The following is a 23447-nucleotide window of genomic DNA, read 5'->3' on the forward strand; positions in this document are numbered from 1 at the left end:
AGAGCCCTTGCTCCTTCAGCCCCAAGTGCTATTGCTCTTCTTAACCTAGTGTCCCCCCTTTTAGACTGACCACAAACTTTCTTCTCCAGTCTGGAACTGTGACCCAGAACTACATATGAGCAAGTGTGCCAACATGAGGTCCTCGGTAATCTCTCCAGTTATCAATCTTCTTATTGTCTCTGGGTTTAGATTTTTTTTTTTTTTTTAGGTTTTTGCAAGGCAAACAGGGTTAAGTGGCTTGCCCAAGGCCACACGGCTAGGTAATTATTAAGTGTCTGAGACCAGATTTGAACCCAGGTACTCCTGACTCCAGGGTGGGTGCTTTATCCACTATGCCACCTAGCTGCCCCTGGGTTTAGAATTCTTGAAGCTGCTGCTTCAACTGCTATTACACTCCACTCAGACCTCTACCCCCCCAATATTGTAAGATCATTCCAGTCGATCTCCTTAAGTTTTCCTAGACCAGAAAAGTGCCTTATCCATATCTTTTATTTACCACTCAAATTTGATTTGAGACATTAATATAAAGTCAGTGTTAGAGGGGAGTGTTGAGGTAATGCATTTGGGTTGCTGCTTCTCCCATTTTGGTTCTACCTTCAAAGTCAGTATTTAGAAATGATCATTCTCTGTTTTTTATTATGCATATTTAACATAAAATATTTGCTTTGTAGCTTTCATTTATGAACTAAAGCTTTAAATTCAAGTCATTGAGCAAAATGGAAAATTCTGCAAAAATACAAGATTGTGAAAAGATCTTTGAAGATAAAGAGACAGGTATAGTTTCCAAAACAGAACTCTCTGACAGCCTTAATGAAACTGAGTCCTCTGATGGAAAAGACACTGATGGTGTTCAGGAAGTCACACCAGAAAATAGAACACCAGAGTTTCAGGATGATCCTGAAGTTAAGACTGCCAGTTGTGGAGAGGATACTCCATCAAAAACAACAAAGTTGGAAAATGAAATTATTTCTGAAGAAAGAGCTGCAGGAGGTGATGAAGAAGGCATTTCACAAATGAGAAAGTTAGAAACTGATGGTGATCCAAAAGATGATGCCTCTAGTTGTGGAGATGGCACTTCTTCAAAAAAGAGAAAATGGGAAGGTGAAGATACTCCTGTAAAACGCAAAGTAAGTGTGGTATATGGTTAAGAAATTTATATTTTAAAATATATTTAAAGCTAAAGCATAACTTTTAATTTCCTTATAATTCTTAACTTAATTCTAAACACTTCTGTTTTGTTTTATACTTGAATAATCTCATTTTTTATCGTGTTTAGCTACCAAATAATTCAAAATATTAAGATTCATATTATTATTAGCTGTGTTTTTTCTTCCTCCGAGATGAATTTAAGAAAGCTGTGATATTTATATGGTTTTTTTCTTTGATGTGCTTTCTCAGTGTTGCAATTTGATGCCAGTCAAAGCTGATAGCAAATTGCTTTAAAAATTCTTATGGAAACAAAAGTGTAGTTTTTGAGGTTTTCTCAAAAGACAGAGTAGTTTGTCGACATCAGTAATGTTAGAGGTAGGCTTATTTGTTGATTAAGTAATTGTTTTATATTTCCTAAGATGAAAATAAAGCCAGGATTGTTAATGATAATGGTGATCTGATTACAGTTCTTGAAAAAAGATCATGTGTATTGGGAGTGTGTAGGGGTAGGGAGATTACCATAAGCAAGATGCCAGTTTGGTAAATAGCTTCTTCTACTAATGTTCTCTGGTGATACGATTTGTAGAGGAGGACCAGATGAATAATGAATTTCATGACTTTTACCCACATTTTAAAATTGCTTGCACTTGTGTATAAGATGAATTTTTATTTTTCTCACTTTTATACTTGTTTTACTACTGTCCTGCTTTCTCCTGTATTCAGCGTTTAGAAGAAGGGCATGGCTCAACAGTAGCTGCTCACTACAATGAACTCCAAGAAGTTGGCTTGGAGAAACGAAGCCAGAGTCGTATTTTCTACCTTCGAAACTTTAATAATTGGATGAAGAGTGTCCTTATTGGTATGATTGACATACTTGTTTTAAATATATTTGTGTCTTATTTTTCTTCCTTCAGTGTATTTGACCATTGATCAAACATTTCGGGATAGTTAAAATTCTAAAATTCTAAGCAGGGATTAACAGATTTCAGTGATAGATGTTAGAAAGGGAAAAACCAATTAATAATGAGCTATTGGCCTCTGAAAAGGAGGTACAGTACTCCATTTGTTTATACTTATTGACTGATGTTCTCTATGATATTAGTGATCCAAGTATAGCTTACTGAGAAGGCATCTGTTTAAATCTCCATGTAGGACTTGGGTTAAATTCTTAAGCATCCTCTTCTTTCAGCAGAGATGTTAAGGTTGGAGTGTTTTTGTCCTATATGGTTTTTTTTTTGTAGTTTTTTTGCAAGACAATGAGGTTAAGTGGCTTGCCCAAGGCCACACAGCTAGGTAATTATTAAGTGTCTGAGGCCGGATTTGAATTCAGGTACTCCTGACTCCAGGGCAGGGCTGGTGCTCTATCCACTGTGGCACCTAGCCACCCCTCCTATATTTTCTTTAAAGAGCATGTTGCACTAGGTGGTTGCTATCAGTACTATGAGTTAAACAGGCCATTGTGGACTGGTCAGCAGAATCTTTTAAGGGTAGAGGAGTTGGTGTCTGGTGTTGAAACAAAAAACCCTAGCTATTTAAAACTGCAAAATCTCATTTATGGCATAACAGTTTTTTTGGGGGGGGGAATGCATTCTTTTGCCAGCCAACTTAGATAAAATGATAAATTGAAGGCTGCTTGTACTTGATTTTTATAAAAAATGCTTAGTTATTATGCTTCATAACATGAAGTACTTTTTATATGGGACTTTTAGAAAGATACTATCAAGGAAAAGATCCTTTGGAGTTTGAGGTCATTTGTATTCAACTCTTCATTCTTTCTTAGTCTCTTATAGAGTCATACTAGCTGACCCCTAAGGTCTTCCTAACTTAATGATTCTTTGTATTATATTTGTGTCCTTGTGTATGTCCATGTGTTGTGGTGTGTATGGGTGTGGGTCCCCTGTGTTTGTGTCCCTTCTTGCAGCTTCTCTGATTTCTTAGGTTAGGCTTTACTTATTTATGATCAGCTTATTAACCTTTTATTCATCTCCCTGTTGAACTTTTATTGACTTTTTATCCATCTCTGTACATTTTTTGGTCATACACTTATTTTTTTACCTTTGTTAGTTTCTACTGTAGCATCAAGAAGACAGCTAATGCAAATTTTGTTTAAAGTTATTATCTATAATCAGCTATTCCTAGAGCTCAAGTGACTTTTTTAACTTGTAGCTATTCCTACAATCTTAATGATGACAGTTTTTGACTTTGCACCTGCCCTTATAGTCTCAGTACTAATTGCTTCATTTCTCATTCTTTTCTAGATACTTACTCTTTTCAAATCTTTTGAAATTCATTTGTAGCTTAGTTTTTAATATGTAATGTTTGTAAAATCATTGAGACTATTTGAAAATAAACAAATTTGGGGTCAGCTAGGTGGCGCAGTGAATAGCAACAAATGTAGGGGCAGCTAGGTGGTGGAGTGAATAGAGCACCAGCCCTGGAGTCAGGAATACCTGAGTTCAAAACTGGCCTCAGACACTTAATAATTACTTAGCTGTGTGGCCTTGGGCAAGCCACTTAACCCCATTTGCCCTGCCAAAAAAGAAAATAAACAAATTTACAGTAACTTTTAGTTTGAGTTATTACAATCTTTACAATACCCAGGAAAATTATAAAGAAAAAGTAACTTTTTAAAAAACCTTTTAGTCATATCTCTTCCCCTTTTCTCATCCTTTGAATTCTTCCTTATGATACTATAAGTGACCACATTTGACAATGGATACAATGTTTCACTCTATTAGTTGTGTGGTAAGTGGAAGTATGAAACATTATTTGTTCCCTGGATACTTAATTAGTTTTTTTTTTTGAGAGTTCAGCTTCCTCTTAGCTTAAATTTACATTGTTATTGTTATATATAAATAATATTTTTTATTTTGTTTTCCTTTATTTTGTTTTTCCTTTCCTTCTTTGAATTCCTTGAGTTTTTTTGTTGTTCTTTTGAACTTGAACTGTTAGTATAGGAAATTTCAGAAAGATCCTCTACTAATGTAAATAGACATCTGCTCTGTCTTTTTAATAGTCCTGCAAAAGTTAATTGGTGCATTGAGAAATTTAAGTCACTTCCCACAGTCAAACAGTATGTTTTGTAGCTGAGACACCCAGGTCCTCTTGACTGCAAGATCTTATCAACTCTTTACTGTACTTCATTTCTTCCTCTTGTGGCTTACCACACAATAATATTCCATTATAGGCTTTTCAGTTATTCTCGTAGTCAGTAGGCACCCACTTTGTGTCTGGTTCCTTAAGGTGGAAGTCTAGTAGTAATCTTTCTGGTTCAAAGGTTAGAGACAGTTTATTTACATTTTTTTCATAGTTGATAATCCAGAACTATTTGAACACTTCACAGGTTCACCAACATAATAGCAGGGTTTCTGTGTTCTCATGGTTCATCCTTTAAAAATTATTTTGATAACACTTTTAGTATACTTAGTTTCCTTGGTTTATGTTTTATGTTCTGAGAAGACTTTTGCTGTAGGTTTCACTAGATTGATTGTCAAAGAGATCCATGACACAAAAAGCGTTTAAGAATCCCTGCTCAGGCCAGAACTGTTATACCCTCTTTTTGGTCATCTTTGATAGTTTAAATGGTATGAAATGATACCTCAGTTATTTAATTTTAAGTTCTTATACTCTTTGAAGTGTATAGAAAATAATATACATTGTTTCTTTTTTATCTGAAATTTCTGATTTTTGTGACTTAAACTCCTTGGTCTTTATAATTTTAAAACTTAAATTCAAAATGTGATCTTTTTCCTGTGGTCCTAATTGGCAGAAACCCAGAAGCAATTGCTCAGTGATAGGAAAGGTGGAGAACAAATAATTATCTTATTTATGTAGTACTTTATGGTTTGTGATCATAAACTGAAATCTGGAAGGGGGACCTCAGCTCTCTAGTTCCAACCCTTCTTTTTACAGGTGAGCAAAGTTAAGCCCAGAGAGGTTTAAGTGACTTGGCCAAAGCCCCAAAGATAGTAAGCACATTAGTATTTAAACCTAGTGTCACCAGTTCTACCTGCAGTATTCTTTCTACGTACCACCTTGTAAATCATACCACATACCACCTGAGAGGTGGGCTATGCAGATGTTACACATCACCATCATATAGAGAAGCAAGCAAGCCTACATTATGACTTGTCCAGTACACTAAAGTTTTAAAGCTGTCTTCCAGGTCCAGAGCTCTTTCCATTATACCATGATACTTTTATGTTATACAAAGCAAAGTTTTATCCTGACAGTGATGGGAAAGGAGAAATTAATTTAGATATGCTAATTTAGATAGAATGCAGTAGTACCAAATACTACATTTGTTTAAAAATGTTTATATGTATTTAGCCATAATATGATTATTGCTGTGGACTCTTAAGTGTGATTTGATGATTATGAGGAATTTTTAAAAGATATTAATATAGCGTTAGTTAGGCTGTATCACTTTTTATCTGATTCTTGTAGTTCTCTTTAGGTTTCGTTCCGTTTCCAAGAGACTCCTCCTTTAATCAGAATGTTAAGATATGAGAGTATAACAGCGAAGTCATAATTCTTTTGATTTACAAAAGACTGAATCGAAATATAAGTCCTCAGTTTAGTAAATAACTTTGGGAACAAAAGATTTAAAAACACAATTACCAGTTCTTCCCTCACTTTGGGAAATTTTTTTTTTTACACACATCAGGGTTTGAGATACATATATATAATTGAAAAGAATTTTAAGAGCATTTTTCAAAATGCTTTCTTGTAAGGACATGCTAAACATGTGGTTTTTAATTGTTCCTCTTTAGGGACAATTTATTATAATTTTGAATTTATTTTTAAATTGCAAATTAAACATGTAAATAATTCATATGTCTTTTCAGGTGAAGGTTATTATAGGCAACAACCAATGTTTTGGCAAAAGTGAAGTATTTAAATTAAATTTTTTTTTTTTTTTGCCTTTCAGGGGAATTTTTAGAAAAAGTGCGACAGAAAAAGAAGCGTGACATCACTGTGTTGGACCTGGGTTGTGGGAAAGGTGGAGATTTGCTTAAGTGGAAAAAGGGCAAGATTAGTAAACTAGTTTGTACTGGTAAGAAGATACTCTTTTAGAAATGATCATTTCTGCTGAGTCAGATACCTGAAAATGATGCATAGACCTTATAATTAAAATATTATTGCATGCATCCCAGAGGCTAAGTTAAAGTAAGGCTCTGATGTACTTTTAATTAATACACTAAGGCATTAGTGATGCTTTTTAAAGTAATATATTGAAAAACCTTTTTCTCTTTGTGGGCCTGTTATGTTTTCCTGTGGCCTGGTACTGAATTTTTAGAATTTAAAAGAATCTACACAGAAAAAGCGAGCCTTGGTCTACTCAAAGCCAGATGTGGAATAACATGCCATAAGTCACACGGGAGAAGGCATAAATAATGGAAGAGTTAGAAATTAATTTAACCCTAAGATTTTTACTTAACTGAACTTGTTAACTTCTTATTGTCTACTAGGCTCATACAAAGACTAAAATGATAGTCCCTGTCCACCTTTAAAAAGTTGACCTTTTCACTGGGAAAGGGAACACCTTAATAAAAAGGAGATGATTTAAGGTAGAGAACATTAGCAATGTGGGACAGGGGAGGTTAAAGATTCAGAGAGGTAGTGATGAGAAATATTGCATTCTAAAAATGGAGGGCAGACAGGTAGGAGATAAAAAAAGTAACACTATTTACTGTTGTGACAAGTTAGAATTATATTTTAAGAAGATCATTTTGGTAATTTTGTGAAAAATAGTGGTATTAAACAGAATATAATAAAATATGGCTGTCTCTAAGAATGGGATAATGAATATTATGCAGAGAATGTCCTCCAATTGGAATTTAAACTGGTACTAATTCTTTCTTCCTGAGCAAATTCCTATTTACTGTAACTTTGAGTAGACCTAAATTCATCTTTTCTGTGTGGATACTTTTAAATCTTTAAATTGTAAGCTTTGCCTCTTAAAAACTTTTTGTCCCATTTTAAAATACAGTAAATAGATGCTTTTGCATCAGAATGAAGTCTTTTACTTCGTTTTTATTTTAAAGGAAATAAAATGGGTTTTGTTACCTAGGCTATATTTGCAATTGCAATAAAGATTACCATTTGAGATTTGTGTCATTACTCTGCCTCTATATCTTGCTATCACTCTGAATTTTGGTGTGTAGCAACTTTTAATTGGAATTTTTACTGTGTAGATATTGCTGATGTTTCCATCCAGCAGTGTCAGCAGCGCTATGCTGATATGAAGAATCACTGTCGTGACCATGAATATATATTCAGTGCAGAATTTATAACTGCAGACAGCTCAAAGGTACTGTTTTCTTTCTTCATGCATTGTACCACTGGTGGAAATTGGGTTTAGGATTTTTAAGTTTTGTCAGTTATTTTACTCTCAAGTGAATTGTACTTTAGTTTCTTATATCCCTTGAAGATTTTTTTTTGCCTCAATCATATCCATTCAAATTTGAAATTCATTCTTGAAATAACCTTAAAAGGGAAAATCAGTAGTTTAAGAATAATTACCATTCAGAGGTCACTTTAATTGTTGATATTTATTTCACATTGAACCTTGATTGGACATCACTGCCAAGTCCTTTAGTTTGAGCAAGATATTGGTAGGGTTGGGATCTGTGGACAGGAATACCTCTAGAACATCCTCAGACAAAATCTCATCCAGCATTTGCATCAGGATTTCCATTGAGCTAGACAGCTCATAAAGCCTCTGTTAAAGTTTAATTCTCTTCCAAATTGCCTCAGCAAATGCTGCCCATTGCTCCTATTTCTGCCTTTATCTGGAGTCAGGCAGAACCTAACCTAGTTATGTTCTTTTCCAAATGATAGCCCTGCAGATATTTGAAAGATTTCTTTTTATTATCTCTTGTTATCTTCTCAGTGTGATCATCCCCAGTTCCTTCATCTGATAATCATGCCATGTGCTCTTAAGACCCTTCCTTATCTTGGCTGTTCATTTAAAAAACATTCAGGTTCCTTTTTTCTGTCCACTGGATGCTTTCTATATTTTTAATACCCTTTCTAATTGAATGATTCTAATAGTGTCTTCTTGCCCCTTTTAATAGAATTTGGAATTGAGATATTTTCCCTAACCGAGGAAAAATAAAGTTTATTTGATAAACAATTTATCTTTTTGTTTAAATTTTATTTATTTAAGCCATTGGGGTTAAGTGACTTGCCCAAAATCACACAGTTAGTGTGTGAGGTTGAATTTGAATTCAAGTTCTCCTGGCTTTGGGACTGGTGCTCTATCTACTGCACTACCTAGTTGTCCCCTAACAACTTATCTTCTAAAATAATAATTTTCTTAGTCTTTTCTCTTATTGTTGCAATTATTTAATTTGTATTTGCTAAGTTCTTTGGAAAACATTTGAAATATTTTCCCCTTTTAGACTCTTAAAATCTATTTTCAATTTGAAGAAAATTTTACATATAACTTGTCTGAATTTGTTTCAGGAGCTCTTGACTGATAAATTTCGTGATTCAGAGATGTGCTTTGATATTTGCAGTTGTCAGTTTGTATATCATTATTCATTTGAGACTTATGAACAGGCTGATATGATGCTCAAAAATGCTTGTGAGAAACTTTGCCCTGGAGGATATTTTATTGGTACTACACCAAATAGCTTTGAACTCATGTAAGTATAGTTTTTTTGTATTGTGACGTGAAATGTCCAGAGTGTATACTTTCAAAACTGATATTTTTCAGCATGGTTTTCTGTTAATGTTAAGGTTTAATAAATGAAATGTAAACTCATTGCTCCAATTAAATAAGTTATCAGATCTTTATTGAGAATAGGTACTTAGTAGAATAGTTATGTGTTTAGCTCCATCTTGCTGATTTTAGAGAACAAGTAGAATATCAATATAATAGAGAAGACAGAACATCAATATGATTAAGAACAGAGAACATAATAGAACGTTAGTATAGGAGAGAATATATGGTATGGTAAAGAACATAGGAGAACATCAAAATAGAAAATTGATTAGAAATTTTTTGTGCTAGATTGTTTGATAGCTTTGGTTTTATAGACTTGTTCTAACATTTCCTTGCTTTTTTTTGATATGTCAGATTTCATGCTCTTGCCTAGTCTCATCATCATTGATAAAACAAAGGAAGCTCTGAGATTTCTCTATATAGGAAGGAAACCATCTGATGGTTTTTTAATTTCTTTTCAATTTAACCTCATTCTTAATTAAGAAAAGTAGATGAGAAACTCAAGGTGGACAAATGTTGAAACCAAAGATGCATTTTCAAGGTGTCTTTACATTCAAGATTCTTTTCTTGACTTTAGTCATCTTACAGAGAACAAAGTGATAAAGCAGTTGGAATGTGTATAATCAGAGTTTGGTATTTCCCTCCAAACATGTTTCCCCAATTCTTAACAGATCTAAAATGTACCAGATCTAATCTTGAGAAGAAATAAAAGAAAAAGTCAGTGTCATTTTTTTCAGCTCTCATTGATGTAGGGAGACAGACAGGTCTGCAGATACAAGAGTTGGGGATTCTGACTAGGCTTAGTCACACAGACCTCTCCAGCACTTACAGAGAGACTGACCATACACCAGGACAAAGAGGAAGTCCATACTGGACCATTGTTTGGGAATGGGTGTCAGCTGACAACCTTGATACCTTTTATCCAGTTCACAGATCCAGAGTATAAGTCTTGGGGTAGAGTTCTTGGGTAGGGAGTGGGTCCATATGCTTAGAGAGGAACAAGTTCACAAGCAAGTGGCAACAGTATGACTTAGTACTGAAATATCAATCTTAGCTTTTTTAAAAATTCATTCATCCATTTGTTTATTCAATCCACTTATTTTTTATTTATATTGAAATTTTATTTTTCCAATTACACACTATGGAAATTTTCCCATTATTCATCCATTTACAAATTTTTGAGTTACACATTTTTCCAACCTTCTCTTCTCTCCCCATTCCCCATGGTAGTGAGCAGTCTAGTAAAAGTTGTACACGTACATTTGTTTTTATATTTACATATTAGTCATTTTGTATAAGAAAGCAAGAAAGGAAAACCATGAGGTAGGAAGGAAAAACATAAAAGAGTTTTTAAACAGTAAACATAGTATGCATTCAATTCTATGGTTTTTCCCCCCTCTGGATGTGGATGGCATTGCCCAGAGCAAGTTTCTCAGAGTTGTCCTTGATCTCTGAACTGCTGAGAGGAGCTGCTTCCATCATAGTTGATTATCTCAGTGTTGTTAAAGACTATTGGACTGTCTGTAAGCCAGGGCTAAAGAAATAAACCAGATGTGATATTTTAAGAAATTTTAAAAGACAACTACCTAGAAGTCAATATCACAGACTATAGACTAGACTAGGATCTTGAATTCTCTCAAAAACTTTAAAATGACACTTCAGATTAAATCTTTAGATGACAGTCAACAAAGCAACCTATAGAAAGAAGGCTCTAAATCACTTTTTGATGGGAGAAAAGCAAATTTAAACAACAATGAGGTACCACCTCACACCTATCAGAAATGACAAGTGTTTCAGGTCATGAGGAAAAATAATTATGTTAATCAACTATTCATGGAGTTTTGAACTGATCCAGACATTCTGGAGAGCAATTTGAAGGTATGATCAAAGGTCTGTAAAACTGCATGCTCTTTGACCCAGAAATACCACAACTAGGTTCTGTCCTAAAGTTATCAAAGAGAAAGGGAAAGGACCAGTATGTATAAAAGTATTTATAGCATCTCTTCTGGTGTTAACAAAGAGGTAAAAATTGAGATGCTCATCAATTGGGGAATAGCTGAACAAATTGTGATGATGATTGTAATGGAATAGTGTTATGAATGGAATAGTATTGTGGCAAGACCTATGTGAACTAATGCAAAGTGAAGTGAGAAGAACTGGGAGATCATTGTGCATAATAGCAATAGTATAATGATAATCAGCTATGAAAGCCTTGGCCACTCTGATCAGCACAGTCATTCAAGACAGTTTCAGAGAATTCCTGATGAAAAAATACTATTTCAAATGAGAGAATTGTTGAATTCTGAGTACAAATTGTAGTGTAATTTTCTCATTTTAATTTTTGTGATATGACTATATAGATATGTTTTTACATGATTTCATATTTATAATGGATATATTGATTGCCTTCTCAATTATAGGATTGAGGATGAGAGGGAGAGAGAATCTGGGTCTCAAAATTTAGAAAAGCAAAGTATTAATAAATAAATAATGATAATTATAAAAACATGAACTGCCTAGACATTTTAGAATCAAGGGGCAAAATGGAAATAGAAAGGACCTACCTGTCATCTTCTGAAAGAAACCCCCAACAACCTTGTAGCTAAAATACAGAGCTTCTAGTTCAAAGAAAAAAATATGCAAGCAAACAGAAAAAAGAATTTGGATACAGAAGAGCCACAGTCTGAATGATATATATATATGCTTTAACGATTACCTCTTAAAGTGAAAAACAGCATACCCAGTAAAACTGAACTTAACCTGCTTTATGCTTTGTTCTCCTGCTGATGGTCTTCAGCCTCATTTCACTTGATTATTTTTCTCTGTATTTCCTTTCATCTCTCTGTTGCTCTTGTTTTTTTGCTCTCATTTATTGGGAAAAAGAAGATTTAGAAAATATTTGTAGCAATTAAATTTACATGGTAAGAATTCAGTGAAGGTAAAATTTTAAGTGTTTTGAAAGTTGGTGATAAATGGTGTCAAATTTTCTTAAATTTCCTGTTTGTAAGTTGCTTTGTGAGTTCCCATGAATACATGTTGTTTTTATTTACCCATATTTGTTAGTTCATGAACAGTTATGGTAGAATGGACAATTGACTGGACTTAGAGTCAGAAAGACTTGGTTTTAACTCTTCTATCACTTGATAACTATATTTTTGAGAAGGTCACTTAATTTTTTTGTAGGGATGGTAGATGTAGGACTGAAGATGATGGACGTCAGATGCCATCTAGTTCTGCTCTCTCATTTTATAGATGAGAAGCAGAGGTCCAGGAAAGTTGTGTCTTTTAGAACATAAGTTCATTTTGAATTGAATGTTTCTTTGTACTTTGTATCTCCCAAACCTGGCACATAGTAGGAACTTTGTTGATTGATTCCCACATCAGCACTGGTAATATCAGAGCAAAGATTTTGAACCCAGGTCTTCTTATTTTTAGAGCTTTTTTCCCCCTTACTAAACAGCTTTTCTGAGCATGTTTTTTCTTACTGTGGGTTATTTAATTTTGTGACCTTATTTCACAGCCCAATTTATCTTCTAATTATTATGTTGTTTCTGTGACTCAAAATTTCAAATACTGAACTAAAAAACTTTTATGACCTCCCTATTTATACAGAGTATTTATGTACTGAACTGGAGGTTTAGTGACATTCTACCTGTAGCTGAAATATAAGAGAGATTAAAGCCATTTGGATCTGGAGTATTACCTTTGCTCTAATATTTTTAATAGTTAGTGTTCAGTTGCATTGCTTTCTGAAAACTCAAAACCAACATTGCAGAACTGATCAAATTGTTAGCTTTTTGTCAGATTCAATATTTTCAGGAGAATGTTTAGAATAAATTTGTTAATCTAATTTTTCTTCTTTTTGATACTTATAGAAAACGCCTTGAGGCATCAGAAACAGAATCATTTGGGAATGAAGTCTATACTGTAAGGTTTCAGAAGAAGGGAGAATATCCTTTATTTGGATGCAAATATCATTTCAATTTGGAAGGTGTTGTGGATGTTCCAGAATTTTTGGTTTATTTTCCTTTACTGATTGAGTAAGCATTTCATAATTTATCTTTTCAGTTCTCTTACTGCTTTATGTGGGTAGGGGGTGTATGTGTAACAGTACTATTGTATTCAGCCAGTGTTGGAAAAAATAGTGTGGGACTCCAATGAGGACTGTAGCCTTACAAAAAAGCAGAATAACTATTTATACAATACTGGTTGTTATCAGATTTATGATGTCTTGCTTTTTTGATTTTCTTTGGCTTCCTAAAATTCAGCAGCCATTTATCAGTTGCCTATATTGTGACAAAAAACTGTTCTATGTGCTTGGGAATATACAAAATAATTAAATTGTGTTCCATGAAGCTTATAATTTAGCAAGGAGAATATCACACAATTTATCTTATATTTCATGCTATATAGTAACTGTAGTTCTGATGAGACTATGATAAAGACATCACAGACAGACAAGTATGAATTTAAAGAAAGAGGATCATTTCTGACCAGGGAAGTCAATGAAGGTTTCATTAAGTAGTTAATTTTTGTGATGGGCTTGAACTTTTTAAAGGGCATATTGGAAACAAGTGTTATTTTAGACAATGGAAATGGAATGAATAAAGTCATACTAGATAGCAGAGTACTAGTTGATGGTTTGGCAACTCATTGAATTGGAGTGTGGCATAGTGGAAGAGGGAATGTATGAATTAAGGTTTGAAAGAAAGAATATAGCCAGGTTAGGAGGCAATAAGAGGAGAGGAGCTTGAAGATCAGAAGAAGAAATTTAAATTTTATATAGTAGGCAGTAGAGAATTAGGGGAGCAATATAATCTATACCATGAAGAAGAATAGTTTGATAGTAGTATGAAGGATGACTCAATCTTTAGGTAGGATATTGGATTGGAAAAATCATTTGAGAGTGTTTCAATAAAGGTAATATAACAGAAAGGGTATCCACTTAGCTTGCATAGTAGATGGTTGAGAAACTAGATAGAGGGAACTGGTGCGCTGTGAGTAGAGCAACAGGGCCTGAAGTTGGGAAGATACGATTTAAAATTCAGCCTTAGACACTTATTAGGTAAATGACCCTGTGCGTGCCACTTGATCTTGCCTCAGTTTCCTTGTCTATAATAAAAGTATTAACTACCAGGATTGTTTTGAGGATAAAATGAGTAAAGATTTGTCCAGCAGTTTGCATAATTAAAGCACTATTTATTTAAATGCTAGCTATTCTCATTTAAAAAAAAGGGTTGCTATTAAAGATAGCTAAAAGTATCCCTGGGAGATATTAAGAATGTAGTCTTATTTCCAAAGTCATAGGAAGTATGTTAGTTTGAATTTGGCTTGGTTGTGCTTTGTGCTGCTTACTCTAGTAAAATATCTCATGAAATTATGATTTAACTAGAAAAACTAATATTAATAGAATAGAGATCCTGATTTTTTCTTATTTTGTTTTTATGAGGAAGAGCAATATTTCATCATGCAAGAATTTTGCTCATAGCCTGATATCACATTAAGCTACCAGGCATTTATTAAGTGCCAATATGATAAAGTGCAGGAGATACAGAGAAAGGCAAAAAACCCCAAACAACCCATACCCAGTCCCTGTTCCCAAGGATTTTGTAGTCTAATGGGGATAGCAATATAAAAACAACTGTGTATAACAAGATGATAAATTGGAGCGCAAATGAGATATATACCATGTGTGTATATATATATTCATATTTCTGTATGTATTCCCTTACATATGTAAGCACACACACACACACACACATATTATAAATTGGAGATGATCCCAAAAAGAAGGCACTAAGACTAAGGAGACCTGGAAAAGGCTGAATTTAGAACTTAAACTCAGAGTGGATGGAGACCCAAGATCAAAGATGATGGGGATGAAGAGGTAGAGGATTCTAGATGTGATGGGTCTGCCAGTAAAAATGAAAAATGCCTTGAGTTAGTAAAAACAGTTTTTTGGATAGAGAATATCAAGGAAGCCGATGTCACTGGATGGCTATCTAGTGTGTGTTATCTATCTAGAGAATGTGGAAAGATGGAGGGGCTTAGGTTATGAAGAGCTTTAAAAGTCAAACAAAGAATTCTATTTGGACTTTGAGCAGAACAATAACAAGGTCAGATTAATGTTTCCAGCAAGTTCACTTTGACAACTAAGCAAAGGATGGTTTGAAATGGGAAAAGATTTGAGGCAGGATAAATCTGTTTCAATAACTTAGGTGTGAGGTGGTAAGAACCTGCACTAGGGTGCCAACAGTATCAGGAGAGAGGGAACATACTCATTATGAAGGTAAAATCTATAGGACTTGGCGATGGAAGGATGAAAGAAAGTGAGTAGTTAAGAATGACATTTAGGGTGTGAGTGTAGGTAACTTTGGAGGATGATGGTATTTTTTTTAACTCAAGAAAGATTTCATTTATTTATTTGTTTATTTATTTCTGAGTTTTACAATTTCCCCTCTAATCTGGATGAATGGTATTCTTGACAATAACAGGGGAATAGGCAGAAGTGAGAAGGGGAAAATATAATGAATTTTGTTTGGACATTGATTTTTAAGATTATCTATAAGGTATCTAGTTTAAGATTTCTAATAGACAGTTTTAGGTATAAGATTGGAGATCAGGTGATAGGGTTGAGCAGATATGAGAATCATCCACTTGAAGATGTTAATTGAAACCTTGGGAGCTGATGAGATCAATAAAGCAAATTAAGAGACAAAGGAAAAGAAAAGAAAAGAAAAGAGGACCTGGGACACACTCATGGTTAGTGATTGTAACCTGAATTAGGATCCAATAAAGGAAAGGGAATGAATGAATCAAGACAGGTAGGAAAACCAGAAGAGAGCACTGTCATGAAACTTAAGATAAAAGTAGGAGATCTGCTGGAGAAGATAGGAATTGTGTGCCTGTAGAAAAATTCCTTTGTGAATGGCATACTTTTTTTGGTAAAATATATAACAAAGGAACTATGCCAATTTTGAAGAATAATGATATGATTTAGGAAAGACATCATTGTGAATGGGAGAGTGACTTCATTAGGGAAGTATAAAAGAATTGCCTTGCTTTGTTAAGGACTTAGTTGAAATTATTATATAACAAATTTGTAATAGACCCAGTCAAAAAAGTAGGGTTTTGTGATTACTCCCTGCCTTGTTCAGCAGAATAAGAAGCAAAGAAAGAATGATGGGGAGTGATCCAGAGCTGAGACATGTTAGGGCAAGATTGTGATAGGATAAGGAGTCAAGGAAGTTGAGAGAAAACAGCAGTATAGAATTGAACTGGTCCAAGAAGAGGTCAAGATGGGGAAGGAGGTAAGTGTAGCCAATACAGATGATGATGCTTGGGGAAAGAACTGAGCAGTTTGCAGTTAGGATAAAGAACAGATTTAGGTTATTGTAAGGCAGAAATAAAGGTGGAATGAGAAGAGATTATGATTGGAAAAAGGAATTTCATAGTTCATTAACAGGATAGTAAGATCAGGAGTCTTAAGTATCTCTCTGTGTAACAGGTGGGAGGAGTCTCATTGTATATTTTGAAGTCCCTTATCACAAAAGTAGGAAGGTTTTGATGGAGAGGAGAGAGACTGTACTTCCTAAAGAAGGAAAAAGTGTCCTAGAGGCAACCACCAGATCTAATCAATGTGGATTGAATGAACTTCAGAGGAAAACATTACTGAATGATAGTGATAGAGGGAGAGCTTGGAAGTAGCATGTGGGGAATAAGGGATAACTATAAAGTGCTAATGTAGGAGAAAGAGGGCATTTATGTGGACTGTCTTCCTCTCATTGATGGAATTCAAGTAAATCATGGAGGGGGTGGTGAATGGTGAAGGCAGCTAACTTGGAGGAGGTATATCAGGTAAGTCTTGGATCTATCAGTAAAGCTCAAGCTAAGCATTGGAGATCCCTGTGATGTCATGCAAAAATGAACTCTAGTATATACCTTCTTAATTTTAGAATTCCAATCTTACAGTAGAGTTCTAAGTTTCACTACTTCCAGTTTTTTGAAACATTCAGTACCTTTTTGGTTTGTTGGTTTTCTTATATGAAGAATAATTATATTTAATAGTGTCATTTTTGATTTTTGCCTGTTGTATTTTTATTTGTAATTTAAAGTGGCTTATAAAATAATGATGTACATAATTTTAAGTAACATTTCTGTAAGTAAAAATTATATGCTCTTTAGTTATTTTGTAAATATCTTTGTTGAAATCCTCATTAGCACAAGGAAAGTTATAAGCATACTGTATATTGGATAAGTTTCACATTTAAATAGATCATGCTTTGATTGGGGGGGGGCCGCTACCTGAACACTTGTTTTTATTAACTGCCTCTCCCTGCTAATGGGAAGAAATTGTAAATGCCATGCCAGTTGGCACAAGTATGTAGTCTCTGCTACGAAGGAGGCTGAAGGTAGTAGATAATTGAGCTTGGGATTTCTGAACAGCATGGGCTTTACCATTTAAGTGTCTACAGTATGTTCGGCATCAGTATGTTGAGTCTTTGGATCAAAGAATCGTCAATCTGGCTCAAGACAGAAACAAAGTAGGTCAAAACTCCCTTTGCAATGTATGTCAGTAGTGGTATAGGCCTCCTGTGAGTGACTGTTGGCATTTCCAGCATGGGTTAGGTGGGGAGACCCAATCTTTTCCCCCCTCTCGCCCAAAAAAGATTTAAGAAAATGCCATGCATAGGGTGGAAGCTATTTAACAATTTAATTAAACATTGCAAAAGTTAAAAAAAATTATTTCTCATCTGAAAATTCTTTGACTTGTAGAAATTAGGGGAAAGGAAATGAATTTTTCAGTTAATATCTAATCTGAGTCAAAACTCTCATTTCTGTTGTTTATTGACAAGACTGACTTATAACATGATAGCTCATTATAAATTTTAGAATCTATTTAATGAAGTTTTTTTTTGAAAATACTCCTATTGGGGCAGCTGGTGATGTAGTGGATTAGAGCACCAGCTCTGGAGTCAGAAGGACTGGAATTCAAATCCAGCTTCAGACACTTAATAATTTCCTGTGTGACCTTGGGCAAAAGTCACTTAATCCCATTGTCTTGCAAAACCAAAAAGAAAAAGAAAACATTACTATTTTAATCCCTTATGGTGATTAATGAGTGCCATCATTCTGCTACTTTTCTGAAAAAAGTATTTTTATTTTTCAAACTGTTTCACTGAACTTCAAGTAATACAATTTCATCTTTTTTTCATGGCCTAGTTTGTCTCTTTATGTTCAAACTCTCACATTTCCTTAATTGTTTCCATGGTGGCCTTTTCTAGTTTCTTTTCTATTTCTAGGCATCAAATATAAAACAGGCTAGACAAAGTATTTTATAAATTTGTAAGAGGAGTGCTATTTCCTGTTTTAAATGCTGTGTGTACTACAATGTGATATCCTTAAGGATAGAGTTTATACTCTATACTTGTGTATCTCCCAAGTACATTTTAGGACTTACTGAGAATGAACACATTTTGTATCAGTCATTTCTAGGGAGAATGGTTATTTTATTTGAAACCAGAAGATGTCACTGTGACATAGAAAGAAGTACAAATTATTCAAAATCTGTCTGTTTTTACAGTGCTATCAATTTTTTTTTAACAGAATGGCAAAGAAGTATAACATGAAACTAGTTTACAAAAAGACATTTTTGGAATTCTATGAAGAAAAGATCAAGAATGTTGAAAATAAAGTACTCCTAAAGCGAATGCAGGCATTAGAGGTGAGTGTTTTGAAAACATTTGATATTGTTGCTTCTTTCCCAAGTTATATCAGTTAGATTTTCATTTTTGAAGTGTTTTCCGTTTGTACATTCATTCTTCACAGTAATCTCTGGCTAACTGCATTGGCTGCACTCTCCACCTCCTTCCCATCTTGACTTCTTTTTAGAACATTTCAATTCTGCACTGTCATCTTTTGTCATGTCTTGTTCTCTTATCCTGTCACTGATTTTACCCTGCCAATACTTGTTTTGGATAACTCCCATCACCTCCTGCCTTTGACTCTGCCCATGTTCTACTAAGCAAAACTGGGGGGGGAGGGGGAGAGGGGTAAATCACAAAACTGCTAATTTAATTTAGTGCAAATTTATGTGAGATAATAATTTTAAATGGGCCTTCATTGTCATTTTGACCCACTACTCTACAGGCTGACTTCCAACCTCATTCAAATGAAACCAGCACTCTTTTAACTGCCAAATCTGATATCCTTTTCTTATTCCTTTTCTTTCTTGATTTCATCTTTTAATACTGTTGACCATCTTCTCACTAGATTTTTGCAACACTACTCTCTTCCTATCTGTCCAACTTTTTCTCATTCTCCTTTGCTGTAACTTCATCTAGGTCAAACTAAGTGGTTAGACCTAGTTACTTAACCCTGATTGTCTCTCATCCAGAGTCCTCTCCAGTGGTCCTGATTCATATTTGGCCACTAGATCTAAATGTCTCTGGCAAAGAAAGTATGACTGGTGACTTAGCACAGCACCCCCTTACTAAATTCCAGTTCATAGACTTGTCATGGCATCATCTCTTTGATGTCATAGTCTTCTTCGAGAGTGAAGGACAAACTTTATCAGGTCAGACCTAATCCTGGGTATTTCCCAAAACTCTGTCCTGGATCCTCCTTTTTTCTTCTTCTTTACTATTTCACATGATCAGCTGCCATAGATTTAGAGCTGATCGTCTCTTTCCTGATGATTCCTAGATGTACTTTGCTGATGATTCCAGCCCTAATTTCTCTATAGACTTATAGTTTCAACATCTTCAACTGCTTATTGGACACTTTGAACTGAATATCCTGTAATGTATCTAGCATGTCCGGAACAGAATTCATTATCTTTTCTCCCAAAATCCTCCCCACTTTCTAATTACCCCCCCTTACTATCAAGGGCATCGCTATTTTTTTTTCACTCCCTCAGTCTTACAACCTAGATGTCCTCCTTGATATTCAATCAATTGTCAAGTCCTATCAAATTTTTCTTCATACTATCTCTTGAATAAGCTTTCTTTTCTCCTTTACCTTCATTATGTCTTTCACATAAGCCATTTTCTCTCCTCTGACACTGCCATCACCCTGGGCAAGCTCTTGTCACATTGGGCATGAACTGTTGAAATCACCTCCCGGTTTCTCTGTCTTTTCTCTCAATAAATTCCAGTGGTTCCTTTTCATCTCCAGGACCAATAAAAAATCATCCAACATTCAGATCCCTTCATAACCTGGCTGCCCCCCTCTATCTCTCCAATACTTTAATAATACCTTATATCTAGCATGTACTCTGCAGTCTAGTGGCATTGATAACCTTTGTAGTCCTCAAACAAGACACTACATTTCCTAAGTCAAGGCATTTTTGCTGCTCATTTCCTAATCCTGGAATGCTCTCCTTACTCCTCTGCTTCCTTCCTTTCTTCCTTCCTTCCAGAAAATCTTTTCCAATCCTTGCTTAATTTTAGTGCCTTCCTTCTGTTGATTTAGTTTTTCCTGATAGAGTTTGTGTATATTGTGTCCCTCATTAGACTATGAACTTCTTGAGAAATTGACTATTTTTCCACTTTCTTTGTATCTCCAGCACTTAGTGTATAGCCTTAGTAGACACCTAATAAATATTTATTGGCTAATTAATTGTATTATGCTATTTTCTTAGTGCATCTTTTGGACCATCTTAAAATTGAAATCCTTTGGGTATTTTAATAACTTAGACTGGTAAGGAGAGCAAATTTAAAACTAACATTTTTTTCTTTTCTCATATTTTTAATTGCTTTCTTACTAACTATTGAAATTTACTAAAAACGAATTTTATTTGTTCTACTATTTTATCTATCGATTAATGTCACTGCATAAAATAGTATGATTTTTTCAATTGTTTTTTTTTCCTTAGGTTTTTGCAAGGCAAATGGTTAGGTTAAGTGGCTTGCCCAAGACCACACAACTAGGTAATTATTAAGTGTCTGAGACTGGATTTGAACCCGGGTACTCCTTGACCCCAAGGCTGGTGCTTTATCCACTACACCACCTAGCCGCCCCAATTGTTATTTCTATGTCCTTAACAGGGATTATATTTTTTGAATTCACCAAAAGCTAAACATTATCTATTGTTGGGCATGCTGCTTTCTATTTCTTCTTCGGTAAATGACAAATAAGGAAATCACATATCTTTTTCTTTTTATCTCCAAACTAAATAGAAGTAGGACATCTTTTTCCTCTCCTTGACTTAACCAAGAGAAGGAGTTGTATACCATTTAAAATTTTTAATTGGTTGTGGTAAACCTATGCAATTTTTAGAAAATATACATGAAAACTGTTTTCTGATTTTTTTTCTTTGCCCCTTTTCACTTTGATTTAATATTGACTAGTCAAACATATCTAAAATATTGAGTTCTTTTATTCTCTACCATTGAGATGGTATCATTGACATAAGTAGGAAATCCAGTGAGATAATCATTAAGTGCCAGGCACTGTGCTATGTGCTGGGGTTACTAATAAGAAAGACAGTCCCTTACTCTCTAGGAACTTGCAATCTCATAGTGGGAAAAGAACACCCAAAAGGAAGTTGGGAAAAGGAGGGAGAAAAGCTACCTGGTTTGGGAGCTAGATGATAGCAAATGAAGAGTTGGCTAGGCTTCTGAGCCCTCTTTAAGTGGAGGGTTTTTCTTAAATTTATCTTTTTATTCTCATTTTGTACAAATTTTTTTTACATTAATAAAATATTCTTGTTTACAAGTAAACAAAATACCCCTCCTCCCCCATGAATATAGATAGACTTGTTTGGGCGAAAAAAGTAAAGGGGAGAGGAAAAAAATTAAAATAAAAAAATAATAATAGTAATAATTGTAGGTATGGCCAGGTGGCTCAATGGATGAAGCAACAGCCCTGGAGCCACGAGCACCCAAGTTCACATCCAGCCTCGTAAACCCAACAATAACCCAGCCGAGTGACATTCAAGCCACCTGATCCCCACTGCCCTGCAAAAACCAAAAAAAAAAAAAAGAAAGAAAAAAAAGACCCAAAATAAAATAAAATAGTAATAATAGTAGGGGTGGCTGGGTGGCAGACAGAGCATTGGCCCTTGAGCCAGGAGCACCTGGGTCCAAATACAGCCCCAGACACCCAAAGATCACCCCGCTATGTGGCCCCAGGCAGGCCATCCAGCCCTACTTGCCCTGCACCCTCCCCCAAATAATCGTAACAAAAAATGTGCTTGAGTCTTTGTTCCAACACCAACAACTTTGTCATAGGTGGATCTCATTCTTTATGATAAGTCCATCACAAAAGTTATTTCCATATTTTTCCACCTTTGCCATTGCTGATCGCAACTCCCTGCTTTCTTATTTCTCCACTACCATGTACTCTATTTTCTCTCTCCTTTCACTATGACTCTGCTGTAGGGTTGCTGAGTGGCACAGCAGACAGATCACTGGTTCTGGGGCCAAGAAGCCCTGAGCCCCCATACCACCCCTTGGGCCCAGAATCCACCTGGCCCTGTGGCCTTCCATTCCCAGCCCCTTGCAAGAAGTAAGAAAGAAAATGTGTTATATCTGGCCACTCTCCCCCCATGGTCCATCCTCTCCTCCTTTGTTCACATTCCCACCCCTTCCCCCTGCTCCCCACTCCTTCTTACTCCAGATGTCTATACCCCATTGAGTATATTTGCTGTTTCCTCTCCTAGCCATCTCTGATGAGAGCAAAGTTTCCCTCATTCCCCCTTGCCTCCCCCCTTCCATATCATTGCAATAGCTCATTGTAATAAAAAAACCTTATGTGAAATATCTTGGACTATTCCCCCTCTCCTTTTTCTTTCTCCACTTCCATTTCCCTTTCTTTCTATTGACTACATTTTTACACCATATTTTATCTTCGAATTCAGCTTTCTCCTGTGCTTCAACTATAAAAGCTCTATTAACTGAGAAGGTTCATATGAGTATTATTAGTGTCATTTTTCTATGCAGGAATACATGCAGTTCATCCTTATTATGTCCCTCATATTTCCCCCCTCTCCTCCAATCTCCATGCTTCACCTGAGTCCTGTATCTGAAGATCAAACTTTCTGTTCAGCTCTGGCCATTCCAAAAGGAACCTTTGAAATTCCCCTGGTTCATTGAAAGTCCATCTTTTTCCCTGGAAGAGGACATTCAGCCTTGCTGGGTAGTTCATTCTTGGCTGCATTCTAAGCTCTCTTGCCTTCCGGTATATTGTATTCCAAGCCCTACGAGCTTCCAGTGTAGCTGCTGCTAAGTCCTGTGTGATCCTGACTGCAGCTCCATGATATTTGAACTGTGTCCTTCTGGCTGCTTGTAATATTTTCTCTTTGACTTGGGAGTTCTGGAACTTGGCTATAATATTCCTAGGGGTTGGTTTTTTGGGATCTCTTTCTCTGGGGGATCGGTGGATTCTCTCCATTTCTATTTTGCCCTCTGCTTCTAGAATATCAGGGCAATTTTCCTGTAGTAATTCTTTGAAAATGATGTCAAGGCTCTTTTCCTGATCATGACTTTCAGGTATTCCAATAATTTTTAAATTATTTTTCCTAAGTCTGTTTTCCATATCATTTGTTTTTGCAATGAGATATTTC

The 23447-nt window shown here is 35.2% G+C and overlaps 1 protein-coding gene across 3 annotated transcripts in view; it reads left to right on the top strand.

Annotated features, from left to right (window-relative positions):
* Window positions 1-23447, top strand: part of RNMT (RNA guanine-7 methyltransferase) — a 40847-nt gene that overhangs the window by 9130 nt on the left and 8270 nt on the right. For all 3 annotated transcript variants that reach the window (XM_074204273.1, XM_074204275.1, XM_074204274.1), the window contains exons 2-8: window positions 672-1127; window positions 1873-2008; window positions 6080-6205; window positions 7347-7462; window positions 8620-8801; window positions 12757-12921; window positions 18488-18605. In XM_074204273.1, coding sequence (XP_074060374.1) covers window positions 717-1127; window positions 1873-2008; window positions 6080-6205; window positions 7347-7462; window positions 8620-8801; window positions 12757-12921; window positions 18488-18605 — 1254 coding nt within the window. In that variant the 5' untranslated portion in view covers window positions 672-716. The remainder of the gene's footprint in view (window positions 1-671; window positions 1128-1872; window positions 2009-6079; window positions 6206-7346; window positions 7463-8619; window positions 8802-12756; window positions 12922-18487; window positions 18606-23447) is intronic.

Source organism: Macrotis lagotis, chromosome X, assembly GCF_037893015.1.
Source record: "Macrotis lagotis isolate mMagLag1 chromosome X, bilby.v1.9.chrom.fasta, whole genome shotgun sequence".
Classification (NCBI taxonomy): domain Eukaryota; kingdom Metazoa; phylum Chordata; class Mammalia; order Peramelemorphia; family Peramelidae; genus Macrotis; species Macrotis lagotis.